Source organism: Girardinichthys multiradiatus, chromosome 4 (genome assembly GCF_021462225.1).
Source record: "Girardinichthys multiradiatus isolate DD_20200921_A chromosome 4, DD_fGirMul_XY1, whole genome shotgun sequence".
Classification (NCBI taxonomy): domain Eukaryota; kingdom Metazoa; phylum Chordata; class Actinopteri; order Cyprinodontiformes; family Goodeidae; genus Girardinichthys; species Girardinichthys multiradiatus.
The window spans coordinates 37,936,179-37,954,212 of NC_061797.1; the positions used below are offsets into that span (position 1 = coordinate 37,936,179).

Here is an 18,034-nt window from a genome sequence, read left to right on the forward strand (position 1 = left end):
AATTTGCCCTGTTTTATTGCCTTGGGAGACAGGTCATTATCCATAACCTTCCACTGACTTTCCGGTGTAGTGAATCACTTCTCCTTGGTTACTATAGTTTTAATCTGATAAACAGAGGAGTGCATGCCAAAACAAGCCCCTTCATTTGTATGCAAATCCCTTAAATCTTGTTCTGCTCCCCTAAGCTAGGGGGGAAAAAAAATCCAACTTTGTGTATCGACTGAAAACTCTTCCTATCACTCATCATGTCCTCTGCCTTCAAGCTCAGAGTTCCTAATTATTGCATGTAATGTTTTTTATTTGAAAAGGTAGAGTCAAAAATGATATCAATCAGCAGTTTCTCTTGTCTCTATCATTAGCATTTATTGCTGCCAAGTCCTTTTATCACAGTACAGTAAATAGCCATGCTACGGAAGCACAGAGCTGCCACCCAGGCAAAAGAAAAACAGAGCTATATCACGCTACGATGTTATTACAATATACCTTTAATGTTTGAACAAGACCAGTCAAAGGTTTTAGAATGTCTTTCTCACTTAATGGGTCTACATATTTTCAATAAACTGGAGATTCTCACCAAAGGCAACAAAACTATGAATGAACACACATGGAATTATATAGTAAACAAAAGTGTAAAATAACTCTAACATTTTTATATTTTACATTCTTCAAAATAGCCACCCTTTGCTTTGATTACTGCTTTGCTCACTTAAAGAAACGGTGCTCTAAAACCATCTCTCTCTCTACATATATATATATACTGGTCCTTCTCAAAATATTAGCATATTGTGATAAAGTTCATTATTTTCCATAATGTCATGATGAAAATTTAACATTCATATATTTTAGATTCATTGCACACTAACTGAAATATTTCAGGTCTTTTATTGTCTTAATATGGATGATTTTGGCATACAGCTCATGAAAACCCAAAATTCCTATCTCACAAAATTAGCATATCATTAAAAGGGTCTCTAAACGAGCTATGAACCTAATCATCTGAATCAACGAGTTAACTCTAAACACCTGCAAAAGATTCCTGGGGCCTTTAAAACTCCCAGCCTGGTTCATCACTCAAAACCCCAATCATGGGTAAGACTGCCGACCTGACTGCTGTCCAGAAGGCCACTATTGACACCCTCAAGCAAGAGGGTAAGACACAGAAAGACATTTCTGTACGAATAGGCTGTTCCCAGAGTGCTGTATCAAGGCACCTCAGTGGGAAGTCTGTGGGAAGGAAAAGGTGTGGCAGATAACGCTGCACAACGAGAAGAGGTGACCGGACCCTGAGGAAGATTGTGGAGAAGGGCCGATTCCAGACCTTGGGGGACCTGCGGAAGCAGTGGACTGAGTCTGGAGTAGAAACATCCAGAGCCACCGTGCACAGGCGTGTGCAGGAAATGGGCTACAGGTGCCGCATTCCCCAGACCTGGGCTACAGAGAAGCAGCACTGGACTGTTGCTCAGTGGTCCAAAGTACTTTTTTCAGATGAAAGCAAATTCTGCATGTCATTCAGAAATCAAGGTGCCGGAGACTGGAGGAAGACTGGGGAGAAGGAAATGCCAAAATGCCAGAAGTCCAGTGTCAAGTACCCACAGTCAGTGATGGTCTGGGGTGCCGTGTCAGCTGCTCGTGTTGGTCCACTGTGTCTTATCAAGGGCAGGGTCAATGCAGCTACCTATCAGGAGATTTTGGAGCACTTCATGCTTCCATCTGCTGAAAAGCTTTATGGAGAAGAAGATTTCATTTTTCAGCACGACCTGGCACCTGCTCACAGTGCCAAAACCAATGGTAAATGGTTTACTGACCATGGTATCACTGTGCTCAATTGGCCTGCCAACTCTCCTGACCTGAACCCCAAAGAGAATCTGTGGGATATTGTGAAGAGAACGTTGAGAGACTCAAGACCCAACACTCTGGATGAGCTAAAGGCCGCTATCGAAGCATCCTGGGCCTCCATAAGACCTCAGCAGTGCCACAGGCTGATTGCCTCCATGCCACGCCGCATTGAAGCAGTCATTTCTGCAAAAGGATTCCCGACCAAGTATTGAGTGCATAACTGTACATGATTATTTGAAGGTTGACGTTTTTTGTATTAATAAACACTTTTCTTTTATTGGTCGGATGAAATATGCTAATTTTGTGGGATAGGAATTTTGGGTTTTCATGAGCTGTTTGCCAAAATCATCTGTATTAAGACAATAAAAGACCTGAAATATTTCAGTTAGTGTGCAATGAATCAAAAATATATGAATGTTAAATTTTCATCATGACATTATGGAAAATAATGAACTTTATCACAATATGCTAATATTTTGAGAAGGACCTGTACAGGGGTTGGACAATGAAACTGAAACACCTGTCATTTTAGTGTGGGAGGTTTCATGGCTATATTGGACCAGCCTGGTAGCCAGTCTTCATTGATTACACATTGCACCAGTAAGAGCAGAGTGTGAAGGTTCAATTAGCAGGGTAAGAGCACAGTTTTGCTCAAAATATTGAAATACACACAACATTATGGGTGACATACCAGAGTTCAAAAGAGGACAAATTGTTGGTGCACGTCTTGCTGGCGCATCTGTGACCAAGACAGCAAGTCTTTGTGATGTATCAAGAGCCACGGTATCCAGGGTAATGTCAGCATACCACCAAGAAGGACGAACCACATCCAACAGGATTAACTGTGGACGCAAGAGGAAGCTGTCTGAAAGGGATGTTCGGGTGCTAACCCGGATTGTATCCAAAAAACATAAAACCACGGCTGCCCAAATCACGGCAGAATTAAATGTGCACCTCAACTCTCCTGTTTCCACCAGAACTGTCCGTTGGGAGCTCCACAGGGTCAATATACACGGCCGGGCTGCTATAGCCAAACCTTTGGTCACACATGCCAATGCCAAACGTTGGTTTCAATGGTGCAAGGAGCGCAAATCTTGGACTGTGGACAATGTGAAACATGTATTGTTCTCTGATGAGTCCACCTTTACTGTTTTCCCCATATCCAGGAGAGTTACAGTGTGGAGAAGCCCCAAAGACATGTACCACCCAGACTGTTGCATGCCCAGCGTGAAGCATGGGGGTGGATCAGTGATGGTTTGGGCTGCCATATCATGGCATTCCCTTGGCCCAATACTTGTGCTAGATGGGCGTGTCACTGCCAAGGACTACCGAACCATTCTTGAGGACCATGTGCATCCAATGGTTCAAACATTGTATCCTGAAGGCGGCGCCGTGTATCAGGATGATAATGCACCTATACACACAGCAAGACCGGTGAAAGATTGGTTTGATGAACATGAAAGTGAAGTTGAACATCTCCCATGGCCTGCACAGTCACCAGATCTAAATATTTTTGAGCCACTTTGGGGTGTTTTGGAGGAGCGAGTCAGGAAACGTTTTCCTCCACCAGTATCACATAGTGACCTGGCCACTATCCTGCAAGAAGAGTGGCTTAAAATCCCTCTGACCACTGTGCAGGACTTGTATATGTCATTCCCAAGATGAATTGACACTGTATTGGCTGCAAAAGGAGGCCCTACACCATACTAATAAATTATTGTGGTCTAAAACCAGGTGTTTCAGTTTCATTGTCCAACCCCTGTTGAACTGCTACCTAAGTTCTCTTGACCTTGAGGATGAACACCGAAGACATGACATTGTTCTTTCATATTTTCTGAGAGAGCAGAATTCCTGGTTTCATAAGTTATGGCAAGTTTTTCAGGTCCTGAAACAGCAAGCAGCACCCCCAGGCTGTCACATTACCAACACCATTTTTGAATGTTGGTATGATTTTCTTTTTCTAAAATGTTGTGTTAATTTTAACCAAGGTAACAGGACGCTATCCAAAAGTTCCATGTTTGTCTCACTGGTTTTGCCAAACGTTGGAGATCATCTAGGTGTTTTTTTTGCAAGTATGACGGACCTATTAATGGTTTTGGCCTTGGAAATCTTTTTTCGTAGGCCAATCGCTTCTGAGAAGGATCACCACTATTCCATGTTTTCTCCATTGGCTCTTGCTGTGGGGTGCTGGAGTCCCAAAGCCTTAAAAATGGCTTTGTGAATCTTTCCAGGCTAATAGATGTCAATGACTTTTGAAAAATATGTTTTGCTTTTTGTGATCTTTCAGCCTACTTCCTGTTTTCAGACAGGCTTTATTAAAGGTATTGTGTTATTCTACGTGTCTGGAATGTAGAATTGAACTCAACTTTCCATACATTTTACAAACCTCAGAAAGGAAGCAATGCTTTTCATACGGTTTGTTTGCAAGAAAAAGAGAGAGAAGCATGCACAAGCAACAAAGAAACAGACAAGGGAAAAGGTGTCACCTGAAACAGACTGGATTTTTGGATTAGCACAAGGGCTTTCTGATCCTCTGAGCTGCTAGATTTAAGCATCCGTAAAGGGTAAATGCAAGACAATCTGCAGAACACTTTCAAAGTGTTACTGTAGATTAATTAGCTTAACACGTGTCTATGTGAGGATGGCTCTGCTTTTTTCCCAGTAGATTGCCTGAATGTGGTGGCAGGTATTTAAACCAAATCTCCAACTACAAAAAATTATTATTCAACTGTAACAGTAGTGCTATTACTATCCAAATAGTACAAATGTGATTTAAACACATGCAACTTTGTACAGAGTATAGCAAAACATTTCGATTGACACAGAACCTTAAGAATGTTTAGTGCAAGGTAATAATCTGCAGTTATAATGCACTTTAGAAAAGGCTTGCATGTCTGTTCTGTTGAAACAGCTGCCACAAAACTCAACAGCTTATGAAAAATTTCCAGGATCCACGTGTATTGGTGTTTTCGTTCCCCTTTTGTGGTGTGGCATTTTCTATCCTTTGATGAGAGCTTATTCTGTGTTTATGGAGTAACACTTTCACCAGAGTTCAGATCAAGTGTGAAAACCGAAGACACGCACACTGTCAGTGAGTGGAGGGTGGGGCAAGGATTAAAAAACAGGTGAAGGCACGAGCACACAGATAAATAGACACCCGCAGACAGACAAGGAGGCACACACACGCAAATTGTAGCACAGCTGTGCACAGTCATAACAAATCCTGTCAACTGATTGGTTCCAATCGATCAGGTTGGTTGAAAAAGAGAACACATTGGTGGGCGATTGCTATGTAGCTCATCAGCCCAGTGATGACATCATTCTGTCTAGGATTGAGCTTCTATTTTTAGCTGAAGACAGTATGCAGCTCCTGCTTCCGCACCAACATCCACACAGAGGCCGACACAGACAGGGACTTGGGGATCATCAAGCATCAGTACTAGATATCACAGTACACCAAAACTAGGGTTTTTTCCAAAGGAAAGTATTAGAGCTTCCCAGGGTAAAACATAGAATTACTCAAAATAAACTCAAATTTCTCACTTAGATTAATGTATAGTCATGGTTAAAACATATATCCTGTTTCAAAGGTTTTTCTTTATTTACATGATCTGAATTTACCAGGTTCTAAAAATACTATTTTTAAAATCATAAATACCTCACATTTGTCCTTTTTACAATTGTTTTCAAAGCAGATGAATAATTTGTGCTTTGTTGTGTCACATCCACTAAAACAAGAAAGCATTATAATAAAATAAAGTAAAATAAAATAAAAGGACTTGTTGTCTGGAACATGTCCATACATGTCCACATCATCAGGAAATTCTTGGTAATAACAGAACGGATTGTGGGACTGCAGAATACTGTTGTTTTTTTTTTTGTAATAACGACAATTGTAATAACATTAATATTTATTTCTGATCAGTTAAAGGCTATACGTATAAGGTTGACTTGTGTAGAGGTTTCTGTAGTGCCAAATTGATTTATTCAAAAAATAACCTATTCCTGTACTAAAAAGCAACCATATTGCACAATTACCAATTGTAATCCCTTTAAAACGCTATTTTATTCTCTCTTAAAGTTGTGCGAATATTGGAGTAGAAACAAATCTGGCTTTACTGATGGCTTTTATTGCTATCCCATTTTTTGTTGTGATTACTGATTAGGTAAGAAATAAAACGTTTTTGTACATTTTCACTTTGGCTGTAAATAAAGATGTTTTATGCACTCACCGGCTACTTTATTAGGCACACCTTGCTAGTACTGGGTTGGACCCCCTTTTGCCTTCAGAACTGCCTTAATCCTTCGTGGCATAGATTCAACAAGGTACTGGAAACATTCCTCAGAGAGTTTGGTCCATATTGACATGATCGCATCACAGATCCAAGATGCGAATCTCCCGTTCCACCACATCCCAAAGGTGCTCAATTGGATTGAGATCTGGTGACTGTGGAGGCCATTTGAGTACAGTGAACTCATTGTCATGTTCAAGAAACCAGTCTGAGATGATTCATGCTTTATGACATGGCTTATTATCCTGCTGGAAGTAACCATCAGAAGATGGGTACACTGTGGTCATAAAGGGATGGACATGGTCAGCAATAATACTCAGGTAGGCTGTGGCGTCGACACGATGCTCAATTGGCCCAAAGTGTGCCAAGAACATATCCCCCACACCATTACACCTCCAGCCTGAATTGTTGATACAAGGCAGGTTGGATCCATGCTTTCATGTTATTGACGCCAAATTTTGACCCTACCATCCGAATGTTGCAGCAGAAATCGAGACTCATCAGACCAGGCAACCTTTTTCCAGTCTTCTATTGTCCAATTTTGGTGAGCCTGTGCAAATTGTAGCCTCAGTTTTCTGTTCTTAGTTGACAGGAGTGGCACCTGGTGTGGTCTTCTGCTGCTGTAGCCCATCGCCTCAAGGTTTGACGTGTTGTGCGTTCAGAGATGCTTTTCTGCATGGCTTGATTGAGTGGTTATTTGAGTTGCTGTTGCCTTTCTATTAGCTCGAAACCAGTCTGGCTATTCTCCTCTGACCTCTGGCATCAACAAGGCATTTGCGCCCACAGAACTGCCGCTCACTGGATATATTTTCTTTTTTTCGGACCATTCTCTGTAAACCCTAGAGATGGTAGTGCGTGAAAATCCCAGTAGATCAGCAGTTTTTGAAATACTCAGACCAGGCTGTCTGGCACTAACAACCATGCCATGTTCAAAGTAACTTAAATCACCTTTCTTCCCCATTCTGATGCTCTGTTTGAACTGCAGCAGATCGTCTTGACCATGTCTACATGCCTAAATGCATTGTAGTTGCGGCCATGTGATTGGCTGATTAGAAATTTGCGTTAGCGAGCAGTTGGACAGGTGTACCCAATAAAGTGGCCGGTGAGTGTATATATGTCTTGATGAAAACCTATTATAATAAGTCATACGTCATATATTCTGTGCATGTGGTTTCCGCTTCTAGACTTATGTTTTTTTTTGTTTTGTCACATTTATATGATTCAGGCAAATTTTGATATCACACCTGATGAAGTATTCTACCTGCTTGGTATCCCATTGCCTTATTTTGCTGTTTCACTCTGTGGGGATCACTGTTGCAATTACATTTTGCCAAGGTGGGATTTTATATCCAAAGAGCACTACATAGGGAGAAAGCCCTGGTTCTTAACAAAACCCAATAGTCATAAACAATTGGCTGTAAAAGTTGCAATGAGCTTTTAAATTAGCTTCTGCTTTTCCGAGTTAGGGGAAAGGTTTTACATCACTTGTTCAATGGTCCTCTGGCTGACAATGGCAGGAATGATCAGCTGTTTTACTTCTGTCTATGGGTGAAACCATGTTACATCTGGTGTGAAGGTGACACAGCACTTCAAAAAGCATCTCACCAACAGTCAAACCTGGTTGTGGTGATGAAATGGTTCGGGGCAGGTTTGAGACCGGTACTACTCGCCTTAACTGAAGGAACTATGAATTGTATATGTATGAATGTACAGGGGTTGGACAATGAAACTGAAACATCTGGTTTTAGACCACAATAATTTATTAGTATGGTGTAGGGCCTCCTTTTGCGGCCAATACAGCGTCAATTCGTCTTGGGAATGACATATACAAGTCCTGCACAGTGGTCAGAGGGATTTTAAGTCATTCTTCTTGCAGGATAGTGGCCAGGTCACTACGTGATACTGGTGGAGGAAAACGTTTCCTGACTCGCTCCTCCAAAACACCCCAAAGTGGCTCAATAATATTTATATCTGGTAACTGTGCAGGCCATGGGAGATGTTCAACTTCACTTTCATGTTCATCAAACCAATCTTTCACCAGTCTTGCTGTGTGTATTGGTGCATTGTCATCCTGATACATGGCACCGCCTTCAGGATACAATGTTTGAACCATTGGATGCACATGGTCCTCAAGAATGGTTCGGTAGTCCTTGGCAGTGACGCGCCCATCTAGCACAAATATTGGGCCAAGGGAATGCCATGATATGGCAGCCCAAACCATCACTGATCCACCCCCATGCTTCACTCTGGGCATGCAACAGTCTGGGTGGTACGCTTCTTTGAGGCTTCTCCACACCGTAACTCTCCCGGATGTGGGGAAAACAGTAAAGGTGGACTCATCAGAGAACAATACATGTTTCACATTGTCCACAGTCCAAGATTTGCGCTCCTTGCACCATTGAAACCAACGTTTGGCATTGGCATGTGTGACCAAAGGTTTGGCTATAGCAGCCCGGCCGTGTATATTGACCCTGTGGAGCTCCTGAGGGACAGTTCTGGTGGAAACAGGAGAGTTGAGGTGCACATTTAATTCTGCCGTGATTTGGGCAGCCGTGGTTTTATGTTTTTTGGATACAATCCGGGTCAGCACCCGAACATCCCTTTCAGCCAGCTTCCTCTTGCGTCCACAGTTAATCCTGTTGGATGTGGTTCGTCCTTCTTGGTGGTATGCTGACATTACCCTGGATACCGTGGCTCTTGATACATCACAAAGACTTGCTGTCTTGGTCACAGATGCGCCAGCAAGACGTGCACCAACAATTTGTCCTCTTTTGAACTCTGGTATGTCACCCATAATGTTGAGTGCATTTCAAAATTTTGAGCAAAACTGTGCTCTTACCCTGCTAATTGAACCTTCACACTCTGCTCTTACTGGTGCAATGTGCAATCAATGAAGACTGGCTACCAGGCTGGTCCAATTTAGCCATGAAACCTCCCACACTAAAATGACAGGTGTTTCAGTTTCATTGTCCAACCCCTGTATATACTCACTTTCCACTTTATTAGGTTTGTTTTGCTAGTTACAGATTAGACACCATTTTACCTTTAGATCTGCTACAATTCTTGTCATAGATTTATCCAGGTGTCAAAAACATTCCTCAGATATTTTGGTCCATATTGACATGACATCACACATTTGCCACAAATTGGTCAACTGCACATTGATGATGTGTATTTCCCGTTCCACCACATTCCAAAGGTGCTCTATTAGACTGAGATCGGTTGATTGTAAAGGTTTTTCGAGTAATCCCTTTTTTATATTCAAGAACCCAGTTTGAGATGATTTGAGCATTGTGGATTATGGTGCAGGATATAGCCGTCAATATATTAATACTTTCTGCTTATAATGTGGTGTTTAAACAATTCTCAGCTGGTGCTTGGAAGTCCAAAATGTGGCTAAAAATTACCCACCACACCATTAAACCAACACCACCTGCTTGAACCAGTGAATACTGGTAATATCCGGATATTTGCTCGTGTGGCATAAAAACTATATAGTGCACACCATTGAAATTAAGTTACTGAATTGATAAGGTTATAATATTCAATATTAGTCATGATGTGAGTTGCATATAACTAACAGAAAACAAGTAACTGTAATTTAACGATTCTATACCTGCCACTGTTACAGTTAGTAGACAGACATAAGTTAACCATATGCTTTGCTTCAGATATTGTCTATAGAAGGAATGAAAGGTCTACGGTTGTAGACTGTGCAAAATGCTCCAAGAAATGTGTGTCTGCTGCATTGATTTATTCTCACTGAGGGAGCTAGCATCGTCTAAATGCTAGGCTACAGTTTGATTTATACAGAAGCTGGTGGGAAATCTGAACCAGGATGCGAGGCGTTGGCTGCAGAATGGGTGGATGCTGATACAGCTCATTCAGACAGCTACCCCCCTGGTAGCATGCCCGCTGGCCAGCTGCTGCTCTTCACCCCACCCCCTCACCATAGTCTGTATTGATTTTGAATGTAAGCTGGCGAGTCAGTTAAAGCAGTCCATGATCCCAGGCCTTTTTTATTGAATTTACCTTTGCTTTCCTTGTTTTATTGTGAGGTGCAGTTCTGTGGCAGTTAGCTGTTTGTGCTCCTGGATGTGTATATGTCCCAGTTAGCATTTCAAGTTAGCCTCCTGCAGCAGGAAATCTCTGCATTAACGCAGCACACACTCCCCTCCCCCTGTTCTCCCCATGCTCTCTCTCTCATTCTCTCTCTTTCTATTGCCCCTCCTCTCCATGTGCAGACAAGGCAGCGTGCTCTGTGTATGTGTGTGTGTGTGTGTGTGTGTTTGTGCGTGTGCATGCGCAGAGTGGATGAGGATGCTGAATGCTAGAGCAAAGAGCTGCAAGGTGACTGAGGGAATGGAGAGGCAAACAGAGCTGTGACGATGCAGTGCTCTGGTCCTGAACATCCTCTTCTCTTCACATCCATCCATCCCTCTGTCTTTCTCTCTCCCTTTTCTCTTTCTAGACTGAGGTGGACCGCCTGCCCGGCTTGCAGCGTCTCTTTCTCAGCTGCAACAACATCCTCAGGTAAGAGCTGGTATTGCTTAACTCCCTCATTCCCACAGAGCAGAAACAGGGATGGTGGTTGGACAGTGCCACGTCCCTTCCTTTGAGACTTAGCAGCTTCTGGCTAAGCGGGCAGAACATACAGAGCCTCACACACAGGTACTGAGCAGTTAACATAGACATAATCTACCTGCATGTGTTCTTTTTGTGTGTATTTGAAAAGCTATGTATGGAATAGTTGTCATAAATGCCTAAAGATATCCAGGTAGCCAACGATACAATCTGAGAATCGGTAATACAGGTGTTTATTAAGGGTTTAATCATAAACATAAATTACACTTTTCCACCCCGAAATCTGTTCTTATTTCTTCCCCTGTTTATCTTGAACATAAAGAAACCTCTGAATAGAGAAACATAGCCTCCTTACTGGATGTGTAATTCAGGGAGGGTCAGCTGACTTGTCCATGTTCACCTTGTGCTGTGTTAGATCTGACCTGACATCTCTTGCCAGCCCTGTTGTTCAAGTGCCTGCATAATTCAACATTGGGTCAAACATTGTCAGGAAAAAAATAAATACATATACTCTGAGCAAATAAAAGCATATACATAAACTTTTACAGTGTCACCTATATTTAATTACAGTATATATCTAAGAATATCCTAATTTGTGCCTGCATAATTCTTTTATTCATTTGTTGTACTTTACTGTAATTAAAACAATGTTTCTGTGTAAAACTATACAGTAAGAGTTTTAAAACCTGGGCTAAACCTTTTGAAAATGTTTGATGCTGAAAAGAGAACAGTTGTTGCTAGGTAGATAGTCAGAGCACAGTCATCTGTTTGGTGTTCCCACCTCACCCAGTAGAGGACCTTGGAACAGAAATCCCAAATAAAAGTGTAATGTTTTGGGTCTCTGCAAAATCTTAAAAAGTGATTTTTAAAAAAAGTCCCACATTTAAGCATCTTAATTTTAGGCCTTACATGTCTTAATGCACCGCAAGTTTTTAAAACGTTAACACATGAAAAGGATAAGCCCTGATCTGAGCAAGTGTCCCCAGAAAATCATCTTTCTTGTAAACCTGTAAAACCATTCTGCTTCAGAAACTAAGATTTTGTTACATTGCCTGCAATGTTCTTTATTGTGGAAAATGGTATTTTTAAGGTGGCTTAATGCAATTCAAAAAGTTAAACTCATTTGTTTATAAAGATTAATTACACACAGAGGGATATATTTCAATTTTTTATTTTTATTTGTGACAAAGTTACATGTCCCCTCCTTAAGCCATTAAATAGGTTAGATAAAAGTAATTAAACAAATTTGTATATTTCATATCAATCTTAAATGTAGCTTACTGAAACTTGCAGAAACCCAGGGTAATGGCATCACAGCAAATGATCATGTTTTTGGATACAGGCTGCCAAACATTTTTTGTTTGGCAGCCTGTATCCAAGACATACTTTTACAAACTTTCCTAAAAGAACTTAGAACAACGCTGAGCCACTGGTATAAAGGTGCTGGAGCTGCAGTGCTAACATGATGACATTTCAGTCTAAACGGTTGTCTGCCAAATCCCATACTTCATATTTTAAATATGTATTTCCATTATTTCCATTACTTACTGGAGTTTTTTTTAGCTTTGTCAAGGTTCTGATACACCTCTCAATGTTTAATTATATTTGTCCAGCATTCTTTTTACCAAACCTTCAGAACAAAGTGTACAGGATTTGTTTGTTTCTACTATGTTGATGGGAATTTGTAACCGTGCAGAAGGGTTATGACACGAATTAGACCGACTAAACCATATGATGAAGAAACCAAACAGTAAATATAAAACAATTTATTTTGTGTAAGATAAGAGGTTTATTTTCTGAAAATAAAAGATTTTAGCTTTAACTGGCTTCACCGTTAGCTGCAATCCCTTTTAATAGTTCATCACAAGTAATTATTTAACCTGACTTTGACAGTGTATCAGTTTTATGTATAGATCAAGGCAATATTATCATAATTCATCTTATTTATGTCTACAAATGCCCTTTTGTGATTTGAAGGTCCTTAAGGATGTCTTTCTCTTTGACTTCAGTGTTAATTACAGGCTTCCTAAAAGCTCCATTATTTAAGCATAAGCTAAGGCTCAGTGATTTGTGTAGTGATGCATTATACTTAAGAGCTGAAAATGTTCTTTCTTTCTATCTAGTTTTGATCAGCTAGCCTGCCTTGGAGAGTCACGCTCCCTTTCTGAGCTCACCCTGGATGGGAATCCTGTAGCCCTGGAGACATGGTACAAGCAGGCCGTCCTGCGCTGTGTGCTTCACCTGAGACAGCTAGACATGAAGCGCATCACAGTAAGACTCACTCATTTTTCAGTGGGTTTTAAGGCAGAAACAGGTTAATGCCACAAAGAAGATGTGGTTAGAGATGCACTGATGAAACTGTTCGTTGTTAGAGGTCAATCCTGCTGATTCATATTTCTTTTCCCTTAAGACTATAACAGACAAAAGAGAGAAAATGTGCTGCAGGTTCTTTGAAACAGGAGATGAATTGCAAGATTATTTCCATTTTTGCATCAAAGCATATGCCCCTAACCTTTATCTGATTTTTACTCTAAATTGTGCACTATGACCATGCTATTGGTTGATGCACCCATAAGATGAAAATAGTGGAAATACTTAATTTCATGTATATAATGTATAATGAATAGACAAAAACTAGTTTTTAAATGAGAAAAACATATGTATAAATTATATCTGAAAATATGGATCTTAAACTTTGCATGAGTTTTCTAACAGTACATAACCCGCTTCATTATTTTAGAACATTTAAGTACAAAACACACAAGCCTCATTATGTATCTATTCATGCTTTCTTGGTGATTTGTAAAGCATTTTGATTAGTCTCATAATATGCAGAACTGTTGTATTTCCAATGCATACCAGAAATGTGCTACAGTATAGTATTAGCATGCATTTGGAAGCTGTCAAGAAGTGAGCACCCAGGTCTGAGCTTGTACTGACAGTGTGTGGTACTGTCAGGAATCTGACAGTACCACACACCTTGCCCTCAAAACATAATTCTGATACAGTGAAAAAAAAAGAAAAATTTCAGGTTTTCACTATTTTAAGCCTTATGTTACCAGGTTGCAACGTTCATGATCTCTGTGGTTTGTAAAATGTCATAAGCAAACTGCTGCCACAGCTTACAGTCCTAGAAATGAGTCTGTTATTTTTTCTTTCAGCAATTAAATCTCTTTATTAACAATGAGTTAAAGGATATTCCACCTGAACTGCTTTGGAAAAACATTCCTCGTCTGCACTATGCTGTCACTAATCTGTCAGACCTCAGGCTAACTGCTGGTAGATTAAATCCTTTTAATAAAAAAGGGAGAATAATTTACAATTTAGAAGAAAATGAAGAGGAAGTTTAGACAGCCCACATACTGTATGTCCATTTTTCATTAAGGAAACAATCAACTTAGTTTAAATCTGATTTTATAGATTAGTAAAATACTGGGTCCAAATGTATCTGTTTTTTGTTTGCTAGTACTATCCAATTATATGACTTGAAAATGTATTCATACCCTTACACATCTTGACTTATTACAACCACAAAGTTCTGTGTATTTTATTTGGACGTTTTTACATGATAGACAATCTCAAAGTTGCTCTTATTTGTAAAGTGGATGGAAATTTAGAGATGTTAATCAACATTTTGTACAAAAATAAAGTGTGTTTTATTTGTGTGCCCATTCTTCTGGGTAAAGTATCTAAAGCTCTGTCAGAATGGATGGAGAGCCACTGTCAGCAACAATTTCAAAGCTCGCTGCATATTATCAATTATATTGGGTCTGGACTTTGAGATGACATTTCTTATACACAAAAATGTTTTGATCTAAATTATCCCAGTGTAGCGCTGTCCTTATGTTTAGGGTCGTTGCGCTCCTGGAGTGTAAACCATGATTTACAGATTTACCATATGGATGGTATGTTCAGGGTGTTAGTTTTCTGAGCGTTCTGCATGTAGACCAGAAAGTTTGATTTCAAACAAAACGTTATAGCTTTCTTTCAACAATGTCTTTTATTGTCTCGCCTCCATAAAGCCAATTTTTTTTGGGAGTTTAGGGCCAATAGTTGTTCCTGTCAACAGATTCTCACATCTGAGCTATGTATCCCTGCTGCTCCTCCAGAGTAGCCTACACCTCTTCAATGCTTTTCTTATTATTGCTCTCCTATCTTGACCTGTCAGTATAGTTGGATAGCCATGTCTTAGTAGGTTTGCAGTTGTGCTGTACTCTTTCCACTTTGGAATGATGGTTTGAACAAAGCTCGATGTGATGTTCACTGACGTTCCTCTGAGGACTTCACAGAACAAATGTATTTAAACTTAGATTGAACAACACACAGGTGGACCCTATTGACTTCTGAAGGCCATTGTTTCCAATGGATTTTATGTAGGAGTGTCTGAGTAAACGGGGCATTTGTGGCATACAAATGCTCACCACACTTTCCAGATTTGTAAAAACATTGTAGAACCAGTGATACTTTTCCTCTCTCTTCACAATTCTGCTCCACTTTGGTTTGATCAATCACATGAAATCCCAATAAAATATATAGAACTTTGTGGTTCTAACATGAGGAAAGTTTAAGGATTATAAACATGTTCTAAGGCACTGTATCTGTTTTCTTATGTCTGTCTGTCCAATTATACGTCACACACAGTTATACATTTGAAGATGTCTTGTAATGTTCCTATTCATGATTCATGCAAATATGTCTAAAGTAACTGAAAATTTAACAGCTTTAAATTTACACACCAAAGAACTCAAATAAAAATATTTTCATGTATTAGAAAGAAAAAATTTGCACTTTGTGCGACAGTATTCACAAGATCCCTTCAAAATGTCCTCCTGCTGCTAAAATCATTTCCTTCGTTCCAGTTGATCAAACTCTGTTGATCAGTCTAAGCTTTGTCTTTGCTAGCTTGTCATTGAATGCTGAATATCCCCTCAACACAATCTGAGCCATCAGGCTCAGATTGGGTTGGGAGCATTGCATTGTGGGAGCTCTCCCTTTCCTGAACAGCTGGGCTCAGTTTATCTGAAAGTGGAAATCAGACAGATAATCCTGTGATGCAGTCAGATGTGAAAATTCCTAACAGTGCTTCAATAATGGTTGATCTCTGCTGCTGAGAAGAGTCTCTTAGACCCGAGCTGTCTCTTTTGTGATCCAGCCCCCCTTCCTACCCACCAAGCTCTGTTGAATAATTCACAACTTATGAATGGAGCGACACCGTGATTACACCAGCTTTCCTTTTCAGGACGAGGATCGGCGCATGGCAGGTGTATTGACTCGAAAAGAGGAAGAAAAGAAGAAGGAGAGTCACAAGCAGACCATTCATAAGGTACCAGTCCTATCGTCTTTGCTCTGGTGTTAAAAATCTGCCTAGATTGAGCGTGTTGACGTACAATATGTTAAGTACAACTAATATTTTACATTTCGGTTTGCAGATTAAAAAGAAGTAACAAAACAGAACCCATTTTTGTATGTGCCTAGTTGTTTTTGGTATAAAGATGAGAATTTGTTGAAAATGTTCAAATTTGCTTTATTAACATTGAGGCTTCTCAAGTTCCTTCTCTTGTGTTTAGGCAGACAGCAACTACCATTTTAGTTTTCTTGATATTTCTTAGAAATTTGTATCTACTTTCGCTAACTTGCCCATTAAAAGATGTAAAAGAAACAAAAAATAAAATACCAGCATTGCATTATAACTTTATTTTGCCTAGTTCTCCTCCATCTTATCTCTCTTTATTATGTATCTTACAACATACATGGAAAGGCACTGAATGAGAATAGGAGATTTTTAGCTTTTTTAGTATGCACAATTTCTGAGTGATTTAGGTGCAAGTTTTTCTAATATATGAAAGATGTATTGGTGAATCAGTCCAGAGGGGGTCTGAAGAGGTGACTGTGAAAAGTATTTACCCCCTCACAGAGTGCCCTTGAAATCTAAGCAAATGTGTGCCATACCTGGCAATGAGTTGTTCATATTGCTGTAATTGTTTCTAGGCTCACTCTCAGAACAGCTTTTATTCACCCCTGCTGGAGAGTTTTTGAATATTAACATCATGTTACATGCCACAGTGTCTCAATCTGATTCAAGTTTGGCCTTTGACTATGCTGCTCCAAAAATGTTTTTTTTTTTTTTTTGGAGAGACAGTTTTTTTTTTCTTTCTTTGAAACATTCAGAGATGGACTTGCTGATGTGCTTTAAATACTGTCCTGCTGCTTTACGCAATTGTGCTTCATTAAAAAACTGATGGCTGAAGAGATTCTCCTTCAGGATTTTCTGATTGAGATCGGAATTCATAGCTGCATTAAGTAGGGCAAGTCATTGTTGTGGAATTTTCTTATCAAAGTGGGTAGAAGTTGACTCATAACAAGAGAAAATCCGGACTTTGTCTTTATAAGTTTTATTCAAAGGCATTCAGCGTTTGAAGACCCTGACACTGAGGTTAGTCAGTGAAACAGAGCCCCGAACGCTATTTACACACAGTATTTATACCAGAACAAGACAGTGTTATCTCAACTGCAAAGAGTCTGTGTTTTACGACCCTAGACCCTTCTCGGGTTCAAAGGTGACAAGGTTACCTAGGAACAACCATCTACTCTCCAAAGGCATCACCCTGAAAAATGGCCTTAACCATTAAACTTCTGATAATGACTTTTACAGCTTTCTCCAATAACACAGAGGTTCAGGGGAGTGAGGTAACCCAAAGGTCATACACTGTGGAATGCTTACTGCAAGAATTTCCATCACACTCCTTTCTTCTGATTACAAGATAATCACAACTAAAGGAAAATTCTTCAAAACCATCACCCCTCTCAGCTAACAGATAATCCAAAGCCATTCTAGTTTGCAAACTCATCGTTCTAATAGCTTAGGCTGATTGAAGTATAAGTTGTTACCGTAGGTAGTAAGTGAGCTAGATAACATACTCCAGACCAAGTAGCAGGCAGATACAGATATGATCTATTTCCACACATCCAACCCATGTTCTTAGGACACGAAAACCCATCTCTACTAGGAAAAGTAACAAGAATCCTGGTTAATTTACATGCCATGCCATACAATTAACCTCCATCCGGTAAGGCTGTAAGATTAAGAGTTAACACAAAGGGATCTGGAGCCAAAGATTCTGAAATAGTATAAGGATCAGTCCTGACAGGACAAGGTTTAGATGTATTAATGTGGGTCAAGGCACATGAAACTGGTATAATAGTTTTACAACCCTCCGTCTTTCCAAGGAAATAAGGTGTACTTTCCTCCTGTGTAATACAAATATCTGGATCTTTAATCGGATTTCTAATACCCCGAATTCTATAAAGAGTTCCTGCAGAAG

The 18,034-nt window shown here is 40.0% G+C and overlaps 1 protein-coding gene across 4 annotated transcripts in view; it reads left to right on the forward strand.

The window, feature by feature from the left end:
- LOC124866891 (leucine-rich repeat-containing protein 49-like) overlaps positions 1 to 18,034 on the forward strand; it is a 57,040-nt gene that overhangs the window by 11,575 nt on the left and 27,431 nt on the right. For all 4 annotated transcript variants that reach the window (XM_047362920.1, XM_047362921.1, XM_047362922.1 and 1 more), the window contains 3 exons: positions 10,600 to 10,661; positions 12,836 to 12,983; positions 15,952 to 16,035. In XM_047362920.1, coding sequence (XP_047218876.1) covers positions 10,600 to 10,661; positions 12,836 to 12,983; positions 15,952 to 16,035 — 294 coding nt within the window. The remainder of the gene's footprint in view (positions 1 to 10,599; positions 10,662 to 12,835; positions 12,984 to 15,951; positions 16,036 to 18,034) is intronic.